This window comes from Pelophylax lessonae (assembly GCF_965119305.1).
Source record: "Pelophylax lessonae genome assembly, chromosome: 2".
Lineage (NCBI taxonomy): Eukaryota > Metazoa > Chordata > Amphibia > Anura > Ranidae > Pelophylax > Pelophylax lessonae.
In genome coordinates this window covers 10,411,349-10,433,050 of record NC_138769.1, presented here as the reverse complement: position 1 = coordinate 10,433,050, position 21,702 = coordinate 10,411,349, and the positions used below count along the sequence as shown (strand labels likewise).

General features: G+C 43.6%; 1 protein-coding gene across 1 annotated transcript in view; it reads right to left on the bottom strand.

Annotated features, from left to right (window-relative positions):
• Window positions 1-21,702, bottom strand: part of LOC309547911 (uncharacterized protein) — a gene marked incomplete at both ends in the record, with an annotated part of 267,527 nt that overhangs the window by 171,469 nt on the left and 74,356 nt on the right. The window contains 2 exons of the mRNA XM_082247911.1: window positions 14,749-15,000; window positions 20,286-20,627. Coding sequence (XP_082104037.1) covers window positions 14,749-15,000; window positions 20,286-20,627 — 594 coding nt within the window. The remainder of the gene's footprint in view (window positions 1-14,748; window positions 15,001-20,285; window positions 20,628-21,702) is intronic.

Below are 21,702 nucleotides of genomic sequence, written 5' to 3'. Positions count from 1 at the left end.
CTTGTCAGTATCCTCTGGACCTCCTAGCTCAGCACCCCACTTCTGGCTCACTAGGCCGACTGCCGGTGACCACCTTTCATACAGACAGGAGAAGAGACAGCCGTCACCCTCCACCTGGGACATGGCTTCCCGCCCAAAGACACCCTTTCACATGTGCCCCTGGCTTTTATGATGTATCCCAGGATGCACCACTGTTGTGCCCTCCTACTGGGACAGCCACAAAAGCCTGTGTGTCACTGGCTGGGTTTCCTCCACTGTCCAACAGGCTCCCCTATTGGATACAGTGAGGACACTCCCTCAGACCAAGTGAATCACACATGGACACATGTAACAGGCCTAACTACCGATCAGGCTCCCCTGATAAGCAGATGGAGCCAACTATAGTTTGCCTGCTACTCCCCTGATAAGCAGGCAGAACAAACTACGCTCCCTAGCTAGCACCTACCTAGGAGGGTGCTACATCTAGATAAAGATGTAGCTGCTCCTAGATCGATCAGTAGAATAGAGGAAGGCCAGATTCTCATCACATAATAGACAGGACATGACCATGTAAGAGAGTCACCAACCATCACATCAAAGGAAACTGATATATATAGTGGATATTTTCAATACAAGAATAACCCTATCACCATCACCACTCTTTCATATTGAAAGTGAGAAGATATTTGATGCCTTGTGGTCACTATCCAAACACCAATAGGATCTCCTGAGGAAGCCGCTTAGCGAAACGCGTAGCAATTCATTGGTATCTACACACTAGAATCCATGTTGGCCCGGATACAGGAGGTCGTACGTTTCTGCGATCCACAGACACCAGACCTTGGCATACGATGGGCAACTTATGGGTTCTTTTGCTATAGGAGCGTGCTGTTCAGCACCTCATGCATACCATTCATGTTGTGGTTTTGATGAATTTTTGATCATGTTGTTATAAATACGTTTTGGATTTTTATATATAACTGAGTACAGATTTTTTTCCCTACGGGATTAACGGTGGCTACCTTTAAAGTCCAATTACCTACATGGTTTTTCTCTCTATACTATCAATAAACATTTCCCAAAGTATATGAACCCTGTGACGGAATCCGGACACTGGGGTACTGGGGTGGTGCAGACATTGGGAGGGTCCGTGGAACACAGCCTACCTTAGAGAGGTTGGAAAGTTCCTCTCTCAGCCTACTAGGCTCCTCTTATGTGTAAGTCCCCCTTTGTCTCTTAGGGACACAGGGTGCCCAAGAAGCCCAGTCTGGCCTGCCCAAACCAGACTTTCACAGGCTATGAGAGCTCCATGCGCCTTGCCAGGATACACTTACAAACTATGTGGAACTTTGTCAAGGAAGCTGCCATGATGGATGGACTCTTTGGGACTTGTTGCCCAACTAACTCAGGCACAGACCGATTGGAGGTCTGGTACCTGGTTTGTCTACCTTTGGGGGGAAGATGTGACAGTATTCACTGTCACTGGAAGTTAAAAACAGGTAATTAATGGTTTGAATTGCTTCAGATGGGACGGACATATTTGCCAGCAATATCTCAATATAGGAATATAAAGATTTATTCCCATTTGCCATGAAATCTGTTCTTCCTAAATGCTGTGTATCTTACATATCTTTCAATGTCAGACAGGTTTTCCTTTTGTTGTGTATCGGGAGGGAATGTGGATTGCCCTGTCTCATTGTTAAGTGTTAATGACCTCACATTGTACTGTCTGTCTGCCTTAAGAGAAACTTATTATGGGATGTATATAGGTATGTGGATTGGATGCTAAGGGGGAGGGGGGATTGTCCCACATTGTATATTTTTGTGTACACTGTATGGGAGTTTAAAACTCTGTTTTCTTTGGATTGTGAATGTCAGGGCCTGTTCTCAATAAGGTCCACCTGGGCGGTAACTTTGTGGGGGAAAAACTGTATATAAGTCTGTTTTTGTTCAATAAAGTAGAGTTACTTCACCCTCAATCCTGTCCTGTCTCTTATTGGGGGAATATGCTGCAAGGGATTGCTATGGTCTTCCGTACTCCCTTAGATAATCACTAAGCTCTTGTAAGAGCTTGTGTAAGAGCTTGTTCAGCTCTCTGGGGAAAGAGAGGTTCACCAACTGGAACCTGGAGCCTTGTCGTAGGTCCAGGGTGGGTAGGAGATGGCGAGACCCTAACCAAGCTGCGGCGGTTCGTGGGGTCTGAAGTGGTTACGGTGTCTGGTGGAGTGCTTGAAGCCCTCAGGAAGCACTAGGAGCATCTGTCAACGGAGTTACCCGGTCGGGGGGTGCTGGTTGATCCGTTACAAACCCCCTATGAGGGGGAAGGGATGGGGATTAGACATTAGCAGTTGTTTTCGTTCCGACAAATTTTTTATTATTCAGAAATTCAGATGTATCCAAATTTCCAAATTACAATAGAAACGAATTCAAACAAATCCGAAACAACAAAACAAAATTTCGGACGAAATTCGAATTTGAATCATTTTCAAATCTAATTCCAATTTCTGAGGAGAATAAAATAGAATAGAAAATAAAGTTAGAGAGTAGAAAACAATATAATAGCAGGGAGCGGGTCTTTTTTTGGGGGTTTAAAGGAAAACAATAAAAATACACAATTCCTTTAGGCAGCACTGATGGGCACTGTTGAGGCAGCTCTGATATGCAGCACTGACAGGCAATGATGAACACTGATAAGGCGGCACTTATGGACACTGATGAGGAGGAGGCACTGATATGCAGCACTGACAGGCACTGGTGAGGCGGTACTAATGGACACTGATGAGGAGGCACTGATATGCAACACTAATATGTGGCACTGATATGCAGCACTGACAGGCACTGATAAGGCGGCACTGATGGGCACTGATAGGCGGTGCTGATTTGCAGCACTGACAGGCACTGATGAGGCAGCACTGATGGACACTGTTGAGGCAGCACTGATATGCAGCACTGACAGGCGGCACTAATATGCAGCACTGGCAGGCACTGATGGGCACTGTTGAGGCAGCACTGATATGCAGCACTGACAGGCACTGATGAGGCAGCACTGATGGGCACTGTTGAGGCAGCACTGACAGGCACTGATGAGGTGGCACTGATGGGCACTGTTGAGGCAGCACTGATATGCAGCACTGACAGGCACCAATGAGGCGGCACTCATGAACACTGATGAGGAGACACTGATATGCAGCACTGACAGGCAGTGATGAGGCGGCATTAATGGACACTGATGAGGAGGCACTGATATGAAGCACTGACAGGCACTGATGAGGCGGCATTGATGGGCACTGATGAGGAGACACTGATATGCAGCACTGATAGGCAGCACTGATATGCAGCACTGACAGGCACTGATAGACACTGATGAGGAGGCATTGATATGCAGCACTGACAGGCACTGTTGAGGCGGCACTCATGGGCACTAATGAGGAGGCACTGAAATGCAGCACTGATAGGCAGCACTGGAATGCAGCACTGATGGGCACTGATATGGAGCGCTGATGGGCACTGATAGGTGGTACTGATAGGTAGCAATGATGGGCACTGATTGGTAGCACTGATGGGTGCCACTGATGGGCAGCACTAATGAGGAGGTACTGACAGGCATTACTGATGGGCACTGATTGGCATCCCTGATGGGCACGGGTTAGCATCCCTGGTGGGCACTTGTAAACGCATTGATTATCAGTGCAGACCCCCACTGTCAGTAGAGCCGCTGATCGGCTCTCCTCTACCCGCGCCTTGTCAGTGATAATAGAGGATAAGCCGATAACCAGCACTTCCTGGTTAGGATGTGATCAGCTGTGATTGGACACAGGTAATCACATGGTAAAGAGCCGACATCATAGGCTCTATACCGAGAATGTAGATGCGGTGTGTCAGAGAGGTCACATCACACTACCGATTGCCGCGCTGCACGCCCTCGAGGGCGCACGTAAGCGGCTTATGCTGATGGATGTCATATGACGTCCAGTTGGGATAATAAAACCACCGGGCGGTAGGTGGTTACATAACATGCCCAGGGGAGGGGGGCGCCCTAAACCTGCCTGTGCAGTATTGTGCCTCTACCATGTGTGACGCTAATGTGACGCTAAAAAAAAAAAATAATATATAGCAGCTAAATGACAGATCCTTCCCCTGCTGGCTTCTGGAAGCCGGGGAGTCGCCGCTGATGTCATCGATTAAATGTAGTCATGACCATATTTGGTCAATGATATCACCGAGGTTTCCTGGCACCCTTTTTTTTTTTTTCTTAATTTCAGCAACTACAGGGAGCTTTCATTCAGTAGTGGTGGGGCAGCATTGTTGTGATGGCCATCATCATGCTGGTGGATCATCAGTATCATTCATGGGGATTGACGCTGGATCTACATTGCTGGACAACATGATTGATGCCGAATTTACATCGTGGGACATTGTTAATTTTTTTTTTTTTTAATGTAATTTTTTTTAATTTTATTATTTTTTTTTTAAATGTAATTTTTTTTAATGTCATTTTTTAAAATTTTTTTAAATGTAATTTTTTTAAATTTTTTTATTTTTTAAATGTAATTTTTTTAATTTTTTTTTAAATGTAATTTTTTAAATTTTTTTTTATTTTTTAAATGTAATTTTTTTAATTTTTTTTTAAATGTAATTTTTTTAATTATTTTTTTTTTTTTTAACTGTAATTTTTTTTTTTTAATAAAGTGCTTTTCCTACGGTGTGTGTATCTTTATTTTCTACATCTTTGTGATTCAGTAAAAAAGGGTACTGTGTACAAATGGAGGGGCTGTTTCTTTAATTTAACCACTTGACTTCTGGAAGATTTCATGACCAGGCCATGTGATACGGCACTGCGTTATTTTAACTGACAATTGCGCGGTCATGCGACGCTGTACCCAAATAAAATCAATGTCCTTTTTTCCCACAAACAGAGCTTTCTTTTCATGACATTTGATCCCCTCTGCGTTATTTATTTTTGCACTATTTTGCAACAAATTAAAAAAAATATACATATTTTTTTTACTTTCTGCTATAAAACATATCCAATAAAAAATAAATACAATTTCTTCAAAAAATTTAGGACAATTTAATCTGCTACAAAGGTGTATATTGATTGGTTTGCTCAAAAGTTATCGCATCTACAAACACTGACATTTTTTTATTTATTTTAATTTTTTTTTACTAGTAACGGTGGCAAATAGTGGGACTACGATATTGTGGCGGACATTCTGCCACTAAATGACACTTTTGACACGTTGTGGGAACCAGTGATACTAATAAGGCGATCGGTGCTAAAAAAAAATGCACTGTCACTGTACTCATGACACTGGCTGGGAAGGGGTTAACATCAGGGGCGATTAAAGGGTTAAATGTGTGCCTAGCCAGTGTTTTACTACAGTGTGGGAGGTGCTTTTACTAGGGGAAGGCATGGATCCATGTCTCTGCTTTGCAGGAACACAAATTCCATCCTTTACCTCCTGTCAGAATGGTGATCTGCCTGTTTACATACAGTAGACAGACCCCCCGTTCTACCTCTCTGCTGTGGATAACTGGTGGGTACCAGCGGACATCGAGTCCTGGGCTCCTGTTGTGTGTGATAACAGTAGAAGGGAGCCACCAGTAGCACGCATGTGCGCCCCTACCCAAACCAGCTGGATCACATATACAGTATATGGCGGGCTTGTAGGTTCTGATAAGTCCTCCTGTGGACCACAACATCCACTATGATGATGATGCCCCACCACTACTCCTGATCATAAATGACAGTTCCCTGGTGGTGCTGAAATGTAAACCACAGCATTTGGGAACCTTGGTGATGTCATTGACCAAACAGCGTCCCCTACCCATAACAGTCAGATCACATATATATATATATATATATGTGATCCGGCACTCAGCTGCCATCATGTAGCAGTAAAACTGCTATGGGGCAGACAAAAAGTGGTTAAAGGGGATTCCAGGTTCTGATAAGTCCTCCTGTAGATCACACGTCAGGATCAGTGTCATTACGTGGGTCAACTGCTGGTGGCACTGTTGTTCTTGGAACTGAGGGGCACAGTTCCAGGGCCCACCAGCAGGTGTCTCTCAGCAGCTGGACTGTACTTTTAATTAGGCTGCACCCGAGGAGGACTGCTGAGGGAATATAAGCCCGCCCTTCACCGAGGTTCAGTGCTTCAGTATTTTCTCTGCTAGCCGTGTCCCTGTCTGAGCCTGATCCTTAACCACTTGCCGACTGCCGCAAGTAGATATACGTCGGCAGTCAGCCCCTCAGAGGCAGAGTGACGTACCGGTACGTCACTAGCCTGTGAGGCTCTGGGGAGCGACCACGCGCCGCGGCCGCGCTCCCGCTCCCGCGTGGTCACGGACCCCCCCCCCCGCGCGTGTGACCGGCGGACCCGATGTCCGCCGCTCACTCAGCGATCGTCAGGGGAGAGGGAGAAAGGCAGGCGGCTTGTGTAAACAAGCAGCCTGTCATTCTCCCCTGTGTAGAAACTGTGATCACACGGTTCTACTATGTAGGACCGTTGATCACTGTTTCTACAGCTCAAGCCACAGCCAATCACAGTTAGAATCACGCCCCTAGGGACACACACAGCCCCTCCCTCTCAAATAAAGTTAACCCCTTCACTGCCGGTGTAATTTTACAGTAACAGTGCATATGTATAGCACTGATTACTGTAGAAATGTCACTGGTAACCCCAAAACTGTCAAAAATGTCAGTCAAGGGTCCGATCTGTCCGCCGCAATCTCGCAGTACTGCAAAAAAAATCGCAGATCGCGGCCATTACGCGTTAAAAAAAAAAACAACAAAAATGACAAAAATCTTTCCCTTTGTTAGTAAACGCGATAACTTTTGGGCAAACCAATCAAAATAAGCTTTTTGCGATTTTTTTTTACCAAACATATGTAGCATAAAACAAATTGGCCGAAAATGTTAAAAAATTTTGATTTTTACATTTTTTGGGGGGAAATTTCATATAAAAAAATTTGAAAAATGTTATTTTTTGGAAAATTGACGCTCTTTTTTTGTTTATAGCGCAAAAACTAAAAATTGCACAGGTGATCAAATCCCACCAAAAGAAATCTCTGTTTGTGGGAAAAAAAAGGATGTCAGTGCCGAATCGCAAAATACCCCCTGGTCTTTAAGCAGCCAAATCCTCCGGGGCTTAAGTGGTTAAACCTGGATCCTGATCCTGAGTCCTGTTCCCTGTACCCTGCTTCCTGTACCTGGCTCCCTGCTTTCCTTGTCTCCTGTCCCTGTCCTGCTATTGTTTGCTCCATCCTTTTGTATATAGTTTGTTAGGTTACTATTGGGGTTTTGCGCTGTTACATTTATAGTTTGTTTACTTGTTTACGGTCTACTGGTGCTGGTGTTGGAATGTGTCATTTAGCTTAATAAACTTATTCACACCTTTATCCGTCTGGGTCCCGAATCCTTAGTGCAGCCAACTGATCTGATCACCCTTGCTGGATGCCTGCATGTGGTATCCCTGACACCACAACATCCTCCATGATGATGATGCCCCTACCACTACTCCTGATTGTAAATGACAGTTCCATGGTGGTGTTGAAATGTAAACCACAGCATCATGGGCATCCGCAGGTAGGGGCAAGGGGGGGGGGGCAAATGCCCCCCCCCTTGGAATCTCAACTTCCCCTTTTAAGTGGTTGTTAAGCCACTTTATACCATTCTGTCTGGTCTGTTCAATAATCATGTGTGCCTGTGTGTCTGTGTTTTAAAAAAATAAGCTGTTCTTTACCAGTTTTCAGAGGGCCGAGTGCCGCTCACGTGACCTGTCGGCTCTCTCCTCTCTCTGGCTGACAGCTGCCTGCAGCGGGCGGGGCCAAGGATTCCTCACTGATTTCAGTTGGGAGGGGAGGATGAGGGGAAGAGGAGAGGAGGAGAGAGGTGGCGGGTCACGTGAGCAGCGAGTGGCACTCTATACTTGTAAAGAGCGGCTTATTTTTATAAAACACATACACAGGGACACACAGGATTATTAAACAGACTGAGTGTGACAGATAAGTCCTCCCGTAGACCACAACATCCTCCATGACGATGATGCCCCTACCACTACTCCTGATCATAAATGACAGTTCCCTGGTGGTGCTGAAATGTAAACCACAGCATTTGGGAACCTGGGTGAGGTCACTGACCAAAGAGCGCCCCCCACCCAAAACAGTCGGATCACGTATATGTACTGTATGTAGTTCGGCGTTCAGCTGCCACCATGTAGAAGTAAAACTGCTTTGGGGCGGACGGCAAGTGGTTAAAGGGGCTTCCAGGTTCTGAAATGTCCTCCTGTAGATCACAACATCTTCCATGACCATGATGCTCTACCACTACTCCTGATCTTAAATAGAGGTGTACCGAACTGTTCGCCGGCGGACAGTATCCGGCGAACTTAGCATGTTTGCGTTCGCCGCTGCGGGCGAACATATGCGATGTTCGGTCCGCCCCCTATACTTCATCATTGAGGCAAACTTTGACCCTGAACTTCACAATCAGCAGGCACATTTCCAGCCAATCAGCATACCTCCCTCCCACACCCTCCCACCTCCTATAAATAAGCAAGGGCAGCATCCATCTTAGATCATTCTGAAGCAGTGTGTGTTAGTGAGAGCAGGGAGAGCTGCTGCTGCTGTTAATAGCTAGGGACAGTTGTCAGTGTTCCTGGTCTTGCTAGTCAGTGTTCTTGGTCCACTACTGCTGTAAGGACAGCATCCTGACAGCACCCCAAAAAGCCCTTCTAAGGGCTGGTATTTGTGTAATTTATATATATATATATATATATATATATATATATATATATATATATATATATATATATATATCTAGTGTCCCCAAAAGCCCTTTTAAGGGCTGGTAATTGAGTTTTTTCTTTATATATATATATATATATATATATATATATATATATATATATATATATATATCTATTGTACACTGCAGTTGCCTGCCCGCTGTGTGTGAGAGGCCACAGACCCACCACAGACTGTACTGTGTGCACACCACACTCATTTCGGGTGGCGCAGGCACAGTACCTGGCATTTTAAAAAATATTTTTTTTTCCTCTGTCATAATTGCAGTGAGTGCTGTGTCAGGTCCACAGAGTGCACTGTACCCACTGCAGTGCACTGCCCACCACTGATATATATACGTTGGCACAGCATCTTGTTGCAATAAATTGAAAAAAAAAATATTTTTTATTATTGCAGTTGCCTGGGCTGCCAGTGACTGTCAGGTCCACAGAGTGTACTGTGCCCACTGTAGTGCCACTGCGTGCCCACCCACCACTGATATATATACGGTGGCACAGCAGCTTGCAAAGTAAAAATATATATATTTTTTTTATAATTGCAGTTGCCTGGGTGCCAGTGACTGTCAGGTCCACAGAGTGTACTGTGCCCACTGCAGTGCCACTGCCCACCCACCACTGATATATACGGTGGCAGGCATGACTTTTTTTGGATTAGTGTCTGGGGGGGTCTAAAAAGCGTACCTGTGAAGTTTCAGCTCTGTAGCATGTCCAGAACCAGAAAAAAAAGATCATATAGGTGTAAAAGGGGTTCCCACCATCCCTGCTCTACTGAAAAATGATCTTTTTTTTCTGGTTCTGGACATGCTACAGAGCTGAAACTTCACAGGTACACTTTTTAGACCCCCTAGACACTAAATCACACAAAAACAGTTCTTAAAAATTGTCATTTTTGATAGAGAGCCAATTATTGGAAAACTTAAAAAAAAAAAAACTTAAAAAAAAAAAATAATAATTCTTTGGATTTATTGTCTGGGGGTCTAAAAAGTGTACCTGTGAAGTTTCAGCTCTGTAGCATGTCCAGAACCAGAAAAAAAATAGAATTAGGGTTAGGGTTAGGGTTAGGGCTAGGGCTAGGGTCAGGGTCAGGGCTAAGGTTAGGGTTATTTTTAGTGCTTAGGGTTAGAGTTAGAGGGGTAGGGGTAGGGCTACTAACTCTAACCCTAAGTATCTCACCGTAACCCTAACCCTAGCCCCTAACACTAAACCTAACCCTAACCCTCTAACCATAACCCTAACCCTCTAACCTTAACCCTAACCCTCTAAGCCTAGCCATAAAAATAACCCTAACCCTAACCCTAACCCTAACCCTAAGCCTAACCCTAGCCCTAACCCTAACCCTAAGCCTAACCCTAGCCCTAACCCGAATTCGTATTTTTTTTTCTTGTTCTGGACATGCTACAGAGCTGAAACTTCACAGGTACACTTTTTAGACCCCCCAGATGCTAAATCCAAAGAAATTTTTTATTTTTATTTTTTTTTAATTTTTCCAATAATTGGCTCTCTAACAAAAAATTTCAATTTTTAAGAACTTTTTTTGTGTGATTTATTGTCTGGGGGGTCTAAAAAGTGTACCTGTGAAGTTTCAGCTCTGTAGCATGTCCAGAACCAGAAAAACAATTAGAATTAGGGTTAGGGCTAGGGTTAGGGTTATTTTTAGTGCTTAGGGTTAGATGGTTAGAGTTAGAGGCGTAGGGGTAGGGTTACTAACTCTAACCCTAAGTATCTCACCGTAACCCTAACCCTAGCCCCTAACACTAAACCTAACCCTAACCCTAACCCTTAAAGCCCAGTTCCTGTCCCATTTTGGTCGGTTGTGGTCTGTTTGCGGATGTTTGCGGTGCGTTAAACGGGGAGTTTGGTCTGTCTCTGTGAAGCGGGCGTAACCCTTACACTACCTGATCGATACAACATCATACCTGATCGTATACACACACTGGATGTTTTAAAGCACGTTATTCCAAACAATTTAGGAATGTTAGGTGATTTATGCCCTTTATGGAATAAAATCCGACTCTGCGTCAACTACGTAATTTTCCATGGGAGTTTTGCCATGGATCCTCCTCCGGCATGCCACAGTCCAGGTGTTTGTCCCCTTGAAACAACTTTTCCATTACTATTGTGGCCAGAAAGAGTCCCTGTGTGTTTTAAAATTCGCCTGCCTATTAAAGTCTATGGCTGTTCGCAATGTTCGTCGGTTCGCAAACATTCGACGATGTTCGCATTCGCCGTTCGCGAACGGCGAATTTTATGTTTGCGACATCACTAATCTTAAATGACAGTTCCCTGGTGATGCTGAAATGTAAAACACAGCATTTTGGAACCTGGGTGATATCATTGACCAAAGAACATCTCCTACCCAAAACAGTCAGATCACGTATATGTACATAATCCCACGCACAGCTGCCACAATGTAGCAGTAATACTGCTTTGGGGGGACAGCAAGTGGTTAAAGGGGCTTCCAGGTTCTGAAATGTCCTTCTGTAGATCACAACATCCTCCATGACGATGCTCCACCACTACTCCTGATCATAAATGACAGTTCCCTGGTGATGCTGAAATGTAAAACACAGCATTTGGGAAGCTGGGTGATGTCATTGACCAAAGAGCATCCGCTACCAAAACAGTTAGATCACGTATATTATGTAGATGATCCGGTGCTCAGCTGCCACCATGTAGCAGTAAAACTGCTTTGGGGGGGGGACAGGAAGTGGTCAAAGGGGCTTCAAGGTTCTGATAGGTCCTCCCGTAGACCACAACATCTTCCATGACGATGATGCTCCACCACTACTCCTGATCATAAATGACAGTTCCCTGGTGGTGCTGAAATAAACCACAGCATTTGGGAACCTGGGTGAGGTCACTGACCAAAGAGCCCCCCCTACCCAAAACAGCTGGATCACGTTTATGTATGTGACCCTGCGCACAGCTGCCACCATGTAGCAGTAAAACTGCTTTGGGGCGGACGGCAAGTGGTAAAAGGGGCTTCCCGGTTTTGAAATGTCCTCCTGTAGATCACATCTTCCATGATGATGATGCACTACCACTACTCCTGATTGTAAATGACAGTTCCCTGGTGGTGCTGAAATGTAAACCACAGCATTTGGGAACCTGGGTTTTGTCATTGACCAAAGAGCGCCCCCTACCCAAAACAGCTGGATCACGTTTATGTACGTGACCCTGCGCACAGCTGCCACCATGTAGCAGTAAAACTGCTTTGGGGCGGACGGCAAGTGGTAAAAGGGGCTTCCCGGTTTTGAAATGTCCTCCTGTAGATCACAACATCTTCCATGACCATGATGCTCCACCACTACTCCTGATTGTAAATGACAGTTCCCTGGTGGTGCTGAAATGTAAACCACAGCATTTGGGAACCTGGGCGATGTCATTGACCAAAGAGCGCCCCCTACCCAAAACAGCTGGATCACGTTTATGTACGTGACCCTGCGCACAGCTGCCACCATGTAGCAGTAAAATTGCTAGGGGGGGGGGGACAGCAAGTGGTTAAAGGGGCTTCCGGGTTCTGATACGTCCCCTACCCAAAACAGTCGGATCACGTATATGTATGTAGTCCGGCGTTCAGCTGCCACCAAGTAGCAGTAAAACTGCTATGGGGCAGACAGCAAGTGGTTAAAGGGGCTTCCAGGTTCTGATAAGTCCTCCTGTGGACCACAACATCCTCCATGACGATGATGCTCCACCACTACTCCTGATTGTAAATGACAGTTCCCTGGTGGTGCTGAAATGTAAAACACAGCATTTGGGAACCTGGGTTTTGTCATTGACCACATTTTGTCAGTGATGTCACCCTGAGTCCTCCCTGGATTGTTTACAAACAGATCGAAGCTGGCAGGGATCTGTCATTTACTGACAATAATGATATCACTGCTAAATGACAGCCAGAGGTTGGGGAGGGGGAACTGGACAAATCTGGCCACTTTGCGTCCTCCTGTTCATTGAACATCAGATAGACCGGGGTTGGGTCAGGCTTATGTTCAGCCTGAACCCAAAGCTGGTCCATTATTATTCCAGAAGACTGGAACCGGAATGTAAATTCATACAAGAAACACAAATTCAAGACTGTGGATTAAATGGTGACAGAAATTTTTATGTGTCACTATGTTTATAAATATTTTTCTGACCTCTGATAATAAAAGCCATAAAGGGAATAGACAGTGCCTTCAAAAAGTATTCATACCTCATGAAATGTTCCACATTTTGTCCTCTTACAACCAAAAACGTAAATGTATTTTATTGGGATTTTATGTGATAGACCGACACAAAGTGCCACATAATTGTGAAGTGGAAGGAAAATGATAAATGGTTTTCAAATTTTTTTACAAATATATCTGTTAAAAGTGTGTGTGGGGGGGCATTTGTGTTCACCCCCCGTTACTCTGATACCCCTAACTAAAATCTAGTTGAACCCATTGCTTTCAGAAGTCATCTAATTAGTAAATAGAGTCCACCTGTGTGTCATTTAATCTCAGTATAAATACAGCTGTTCTGTGAAGCCCTCAGTGGTTTGTTAGAGAACCTTAGCGAACAAACAGAATCATGAAGACCAAGGAACACAGGTAGGACAGGTCAGGGATAAAGTTGTGGAGAAGTGTAAAGCAGGGTTAGGTTATAATAAAATATCCCAAGCTTTAAACATCTCACGTAGCGCTGTTCAATCCACAATATCCTCCATGACGATGATGCTCCACCACTACTCCTGATTGTAAATGACAGTTCCCTGGTGGTGTCCGGCCGGGTAAGGAGAGCATTCATCAGAGAAGCAGCCAAGAGGCCCATGGGAACTCTGGAGGAGCTGCAGAGATCCACAGCTCAGGTGGGAGAATCTGTCCACAGGACAACTATTAGTCGTGCGCTCCACAAATCTGCCCTTTATGGAAGAGTGAGAAGAAGAAAGCCATTGGTGAAAGAAAGCCATAAGAAGTCCCGTTTGCAGTTTGGGGGAAGCCATGTGGGGGACACAGCAAACATGTGGAAGAAGGTGCTCTGCTCAGATGAGACCAAAATGTAATTTTTTGACCTAAAAGCAAAACGCTATGTGAAGGGGAAAACTAACACTGCACATCAGCCTGAAAACACCATACCCACTGTGAAACATGGTGGTGGCAGCATCATGTTCCTGGGGATGCTTTTCTTCAGCAGGGACAGGGAAGCTGGTCAGAGTTGATGGAAAGATGGATGGAGCCAAATACAGGGCAATCTTAGAAGAAAATCTGTTAGAGTCTGCAAAAGACTTGAGACTGGGGCGGAGGTTCACCTTCCAGCAGGACAACGACCCGAAACATCCATCCAGAGCTACAATGGAATGGTTTACATCAAAGCATATTCATGTGTTAGAATGGCCCAGTCACAGTCCAGACCTAAATCACAATGAGAATCTGTGGCAAGACTTGAAAATTGCTGATCACAGACGATCTCCATCCAATCTGACAGAGCTTGAGATATTTTGCAAAGAAGAATAGGAAAAAATGTCCCTCTCTAGATGTGCAAAGCTGGTAGAGACATCCCCAAAAATACTTGCAGCTGTAATTGCAGAGAAAGGGGAATACAAATGCAGCCACACTTTTCACAGATTTATTTGTATCATTTATCATTTTCCTTCCACTTCACAATTATGGCCACTTTGTGTCGGTCTATCACATAAAATCCCAATAAAATATATTTACATTTTTGGATGTAACATGAGAAAATGTTGGAAATTTCAAGGGGTGTGAATACTTTTTCATGGCACTGTATTCATTTTGATATTATTTATTATGGTCAGGACTAAAAATAAAACATGTAAGGTAAATCTATAAATCCTGTATATATATATATATATATATATATATATATATATATTTTTTCTATTTAGTTAGTAGGCGGAGCTCAATGCTTATCTGTTTTCTGCCCCCTCCCACCTGTTCAGTTTAAATGGCTCCGTGCCCATCCCCCGATTTCTCCTCACCTGAACAGGTGACGCCAGCTCTGCTTTCCTCTGACTGGCTAATCCTATTTTCCACAGAACAGTTGATGTTCCAGGGGCCCGGTGACCCCACATTGGCTGTAATGTTATTGTTGGAAGCCGAATATCTCTCCTGGGATCCTCCAATGATGGACAGACGGATATTCGGCTTTGTTCCCGCCTCCACCCTGCAGGAGATCTCAGCGCTGCCATTCCGGAGACAGAAGACATGGAGGAGCGGAACTGACACTGGAACTGAGAAAGACAATCATTTCCATTGATAAGGTCCAATATATACACAGCATGCCCCTCCCCCATCCTTACCTATAAACAGGTGTGCAGACATCTTCCTAGAGACTGGAGGAGATAGATTGTGTCTGTGTGCACGTCTCCCCCAAACACTAAATCACCCCACTAACATTACACCCATTTCCTTCAGTCATGTGACCCCCATACACAGCGCTATACAATCTCATCTGGGCAATCGGCTCTAGGAACATTGTATATTGGCAGAGATGTATAGTAACTAAGTAGAACTACTTCACTACGGTACTTAAGTACGGAAAGGCGGTATCTGTACTTTCCTAGAGTAGAATTTTTCTCTCCTACTTCCACTTTTACTTCACTACATTTTTTCGATGATTTCAATACTTCTACTCCAATATTTTTTTTTTTGTGCTGCATTGTTACTCGTTACTATTATAAAAATTACCACTGCCAGAACAGTAGATGGCAGGTTTCATGAAGCTCAAAACATTGTGTATTATCAGCGCATACGGAAATAAATGCTACTGTATGTATAAATAAAAGCTGCATTTGAAATAATAAAAAACAATATGATGTTCAAACTTTTGACTTCTTTAATAACTACATCACACAGTATAAGGAAAAGAGAACAGAGCTATCCCTTGTGTGCCATAATCCTAATTATTGAGAAGAAAAAAGGCCCACTGTTGCAAGTTTTTTGCTCAGTGGAAAAAATAGAGCGGACTTTAAAGGCACATACCAGGCAGGTAGATTTTACTTGTTTAAAAAAACATATATATTTTATTAATCATATTTTAAAATATTTTCCAAAAACCAAAAAGATAAACAAAGACATACAGCATTGAGTGTATTAAAATCCAAAATTATACTATGAATCTATATTGGATACACAGACATGTATCCATGTATACACAGAGATGTATAGTAACGAAGTAGAACTACTTAAGTACTGTACTTAAGTACCGAAATGCGGTATCTGTACTTTCCTAGAGTAGAATTTTTTTCTCCTACTTCTACTTTTACTTCACTACATTTTTTCGATGATTTCGATACTTCTACTCAAGTATTTTTTTTTTGTGCTGCATAGTTACTCGTTACTTTTAAAAAAATTACCACTGCCAGAACAGTAGATGGCAGGTTGCATAAAGCTCAAAAAAATGTGTATAATGTCATTTGTAAATCAGCGCATACGAAAATAAAGGCTGTGTATAATAAAAGCTGCTATACCAAATCTTTCCAATAAAAAGAAAATATGAAACAAACAAATAAATGGTGCTACAGCACTTAAAGTGCATCAAGAAACTACTAACAAACACAGGTTAATCATTTGAATAAATCATTTGAAATAATAAAAACAATATGATGTTCAAACTTTTGACTTATTTCTTTAATAACTACATAACACAGTACTTGTACTTCTACTTTCAGTACTTGAGTAGAATTTTTTTTTCAAAACTACTGGTACTTTTTACTTTTAGTACTTAAGTAGCAAATTTTTTGAAAAAACTACTTGCAATACTTAAGTAAAAAAAATGTTGAATACTTTAGTACTTCTACTTAAGTAACTTTTTCTGCGAGCACTTCCACTTCTACTCAAGTCACTTTTTGATCGAGCACTTGTACTTTTACTCAAGTAGAAATTTTGAGTACTTTATACAAGTCTGTGTATACACAGACTGTTCAGATACGGAGCGGATCAGTCTGTGGGAGTGGCAGGGCGGCGATGACCCACCCCCTCTGGGGTTGCTGGTGAGCGAACGCCTCTTCCACCTGACCCGCTTTGTCTCCCTCCTTCCGGCGGATATGCGTTCCAATGAACGCAGCCGCCAGAAGTAAACATTAGAAGTATTTCCGGTGCGCCGCGACAGGAAATGGAGGGAAACGAATGACGCACATCCGGTGCGCCGCAATTAGTACGGCAACACCTGAGCCGAATAGCGGCTAATGTGTTGAGAGGGGGGTATATAGCCCACATAACAAACAGAGACTTGTGTAGGACGGTGTGCAAGCTGGCGGGGACACGTGGCACAGTAAGTAAACCTAAGAAAAAGATATTATACCCAGTGGTGTATTTTGGTTTTGAGCTGCCCTAGGCAAGACTAAAATTGGGCGCCCTCCTCATATGTAAATTTTCCCCACCCCTTCCTGTTTAACAGATGTGACTCCCTCCAAAATTGAAGGACTACAAGTCCCAGCAAGAACCCCTGAGAACTCACGAGAGGGGGGTGAGAGGGGGTGGGAGAGAGGGAGAGGGGGGTGGGTAAGGGAGGGTGAGAGAGAATGAGAGAGGAAGAAGGTGGTGGGAGAGAGAGAGAGGGTGGTGGGAGATAAAGAGAGTGTGTTGGGGGAGAGAGAGGGTGCGAGGGAGGGTGTTGGGGGGGGGGGGGAGAGAGAGAAAGGGTGATGGGGGGTAGAGAGAGAGAGGGAGTTGGGAGAGAGAGAGGGGGGATGAGAGAGAGAGAGGGGGGTAAGAGAGAGGGGGATATGAGAGAGAGAGAGGGGGGATGAGAGAGAGAGGGGAGAAATGAGAGAGAGATAGAGAGGAAGGAATGAGAGAGAGAGAGGAGGGTGAGAGAGAGAGAGAGAGAGGAGGGTGAGAGAGGGAGAGGGGGATGAGAGAGAGGGAGGGGGGAGAGGGGGAAATAGAGACAAAGCAAGAGGTGAGAGAAAGAGAGGGAGAGGGGGAGAGAGAGGGGGAGGTAAAGAGAGAGAGAGGGGGTGGTGGGAGAGAGAAGAAGAGAGGGTGGGAGGGAGAGGGGTGGGAGAGAGAAGGAGGGGGGGTGGGAGGTGTGATGTCACTGATTGCTAGACGCCAGGCGGCTCTAGCAACCACTGGCTAATGGAGTCTCAGATGGAGGTGAGGGTGGCTATTTTGCTGCCCCCCTGCAAAGTGTCGCCCTAGGCCTGGGCCTTGTTGGCCTAGGCCAAAATACAGCACTGATTATACCTTGTGGCAATACCTTTGGGACTATAGATATGCATTTTATCCTCCCCTTAGTGCCATCTTTTTGGAAGAGGACTAATCTCTCCCCTATCTCCACTGACTGGAATAAATAGACACAGATTCATGTGGTGAATTCTGCTGTGACATGCCATCATGGGCAGAACAGAAAAATCTCTTAGGGAGACATATAGAAACATGTAAGTATATCGAATCCCAGATGAAATATAGCTATATAATCTTTTCCAAAGTCTAATGCAGTATGTATATGTGGTCTTGATTATAGATTAAATAGACACAAAAGGTCCAGTGGAACTTCTTATCGGAAAGTATATATATATATATATATTGATCATCCATTATACTTGGATAACAAGATAGCGCCTTGAGACGCAAGCTTGATTTCTGCCGATTAAGATAAGGTAAAATGGTAGACTATATAATAGAATGCAAGGATCTATACACACAACGTTAAATCAAATTGTGATACATACACATATAGACATATGGATATATTTCTTTTTATTAGACAAGATTTGGACTGCTGACTACGTTACCCGCCACACTACCGTCCCTCGTTATCCAGTCTTTTCTGGAATTATAGGTAATTATGGGAGAATATTTATTTTCTAACATATGAAACACAATCTGAAACAATATTGTAGAATTCATATGCCCTTTATTGTCTCTAAAATACAGATGGGCTGAAGCTATAGTCTTCCCCCCTCGTTTTAGTCTTTATCCCCTATGCTATGAAGGTTATGGGTTGCCAGCCATCACAGACTGCATAGTTCTACTGCATTAAAGGAGGTTGGTGGATGTACCTAATTTTCTGTTTAGCCATGATGTTAAGAACTATAAGGAACATATGACGAATGTATACTGTTGATTAATTATATTTTTTGTCTACTTTTATCAAAGAAAAAATATATAAACGTCTGAGGTCCAGAAGAAGCTAAGGCGAAACGCGTCGACCTCTTCAGACCATAAATTACAGTATTTACCATCTGCCAACTCTGCATAAATGTCTGTGTATCCAATATAGATTCATAGTATAATTTTGGATTTTAATACACTCAATGCTGTATGTCTTTGTTTATCTTTTTGGTTTTTGGAAAATATTTTAAAATACGATTAATAAAATATATATGTTTTTTTAAACAAGTAAAATCTACCTGCCTGTTATGTGCCTTTAAAGTCCGTTATATTTTTTCCACTGAGCAAAAAACTTGCAACAGTGGGCCTTTTTTCTTTACATAACACAGTACTTGTACTTTTACTTTCAGTACTTAAGTAGCAAAAAACTACTTGCAATACTTAAGTACAAAAAATGTTGAATAGTTTAGTACTTCTACTCAAGTCACTTTTTGATCGAGCACTTGTACTTTTACTCAAGTATGGGTTTCGAGTACTTTATACAACTCTGTATATTGTACATGGCTACTGCTGTGTGAGAGATATTCTGTACATTTTAATACAAAGTGGATGATACAAAACAGGATGCGAGGAGTTCCTTTTAATGGAGACCCCCATCCAGTGGTTCTTGGTGGATTCCACTGGGATGAAGGGTCTCAAGAGCCGTACATGGATAAGATCTTCACTCCCCCTCTGTGTTTCCAGCTGGAGATCCACCAATGTCACCCATCCATCAGCAGAACTCCCACCATTCAGATTGGCTGCATGGAGTCCTCATAGCAGAGCTGATTCATTAGAGCACGAAGGTGAGGGTCTACCCAGAGAGACCAATCAGAATCCCCTGCTCCTTTTCCTAAGAGGTGAAATCTGATTGGTTACAGTTGTCAGAAGCTCCACCCTCCAATGTTGGCGAATCAGCTCCATCCCAGTAAACTGAACTCCAGCTTACAGCGAAAAGGCAGTTCCATCCAAGTCAGAAGTCAGCCTGAAGGTCCGAGCCCAAACTGGGGTCACGGAAATCCTCTCCAAGGTCTCCAGATTGCTGCATTGTGCGTGTGTACTGGGGATCTGTCACATTGCCATAAATTGTAAGATCTAACACATGTTGGGTGCCAAAAAAAGACTTGTCTAACACATTGGGCCTCACGTCAGGTGCTAATAAAGAGACCTGGCTCACATTCGGCGTTCCAACCCCCCTGCCCCCCAGCAGAAGGCACAGCACAGTTAAGGTCACAAAATGCAGGAGGGCTGAGCACTGCAGATCTGAATCCACAGGGAATGGTGGGGGTGGGGCAGTAAGCAGAGGACATTGTACATACGTCTCTCCCAGATCTTCTACTATATAATGTATGGATATAAAGACACGGAGCGGGGAGGACACTGCTAGGACTGGAGGAGGGGATTGGATGGGACTTACCTTCTACATGGATGATGTAGAGATCTCTCAACACATGGCCTGTTGTAGAGTTCAGTAAATACACATCGTATCTCCCCTCATTCTCCAGAGTCACATTGTATATGATCAGACTTCCATTCTCTGATATCCTTGTATTGGGGAAAGGTTTTATCACCTTCAGCTCACAACCCTGGTATCTGGCAATATCTCTTTGTCTATGTCTGATTGATTCCTGATAGTACCAGAAAAACCCATCACATCTCTGTCTATCAGTATGGTTGAGGATGAGATGATGTCTGATGGGGAGGAGAAGGTCAGATCCTGGCCAGGTGAATATTTCCTCCTGAACACCCAGGACATATCCTGCAAAGACAGAATACAGATCACAGTCAGGTCACAGTGTACACTCCCCTCCCCCCTCATATAACAAACATTGATGTAAAACCATCTGGAATACCACGAGACTAATGAATAAAAAAATCCAACACTATCCAAGACGTTTGGTTCGCACCAGAACATCTCGAACAGGGGAAATGTTCAAGTGAACATGCAAACTCTATTAAAGTCTATGGGACATGAACATGAAAAATCAAAAGTCCTCATTTTAAAGGCTTATGTGCAAATTATTACCATAAAAGGTGTATGCGGGTCCGGGTACTGCCCTGGGGGACATGCATCAATGCAAAAAAAAAAATGTTTAAAAACGATAGTTTTTACAGCAGCAGTGATTTTAATAATACTTATGAAAAATTCCTTTAAATATCGGGTCCCCTTAATGTGCCTGTAAAGTGGAGCATCTGTACGATGTATGGAGCCTGCTGCAGCAATACTGACATTTCTAAAGGGAAAAATGTAGCTTAAATTTGCTCACGGCTATAATGTATTGTCGGCTCCCGGCAATACAGATAAAAAAATGAAAAAAAAAAAAAAATGGTGTAGGGTCCCCCCCCCCCCCAGTCCCTTCAAGACTTGTATGGATGTGGAAAAAATAGCCTGATAGTGAGGCTACCTATAGCGCTTGCTGGTATTTTTACACCTTAATACAAACCTTAATTAAAACATACCAGCAAGCGCTATAGGTAGCCTCACTATTAGGCTATTTTTTCCATTATCTACCCAATTTTTCTATAGCAGCTGCTAAAACGTATATATAGTAATTTTACAATTTTATACCAGGTGCGGGGAAAACACTTTGGTATATTTTTCTTACATGGTATGGATTTGGATCTGGAATGCCCAAATTATAAAAAAAAAAAAAATGCGAAGGGCGCAGGAACGAGCCCTGCTGTTAAAAATTAAAAAAAAGAAGTGAGTTGCCCCACAAAATCCATACCAGACACTTATCCGAGCATGCAGGATGGGGGGGGGGGGTGTGGACGAGCAAGCACTCCCCCCCCTGAACCATACCAGGCAGCTTGCCCTCAACATGGGGACGGTG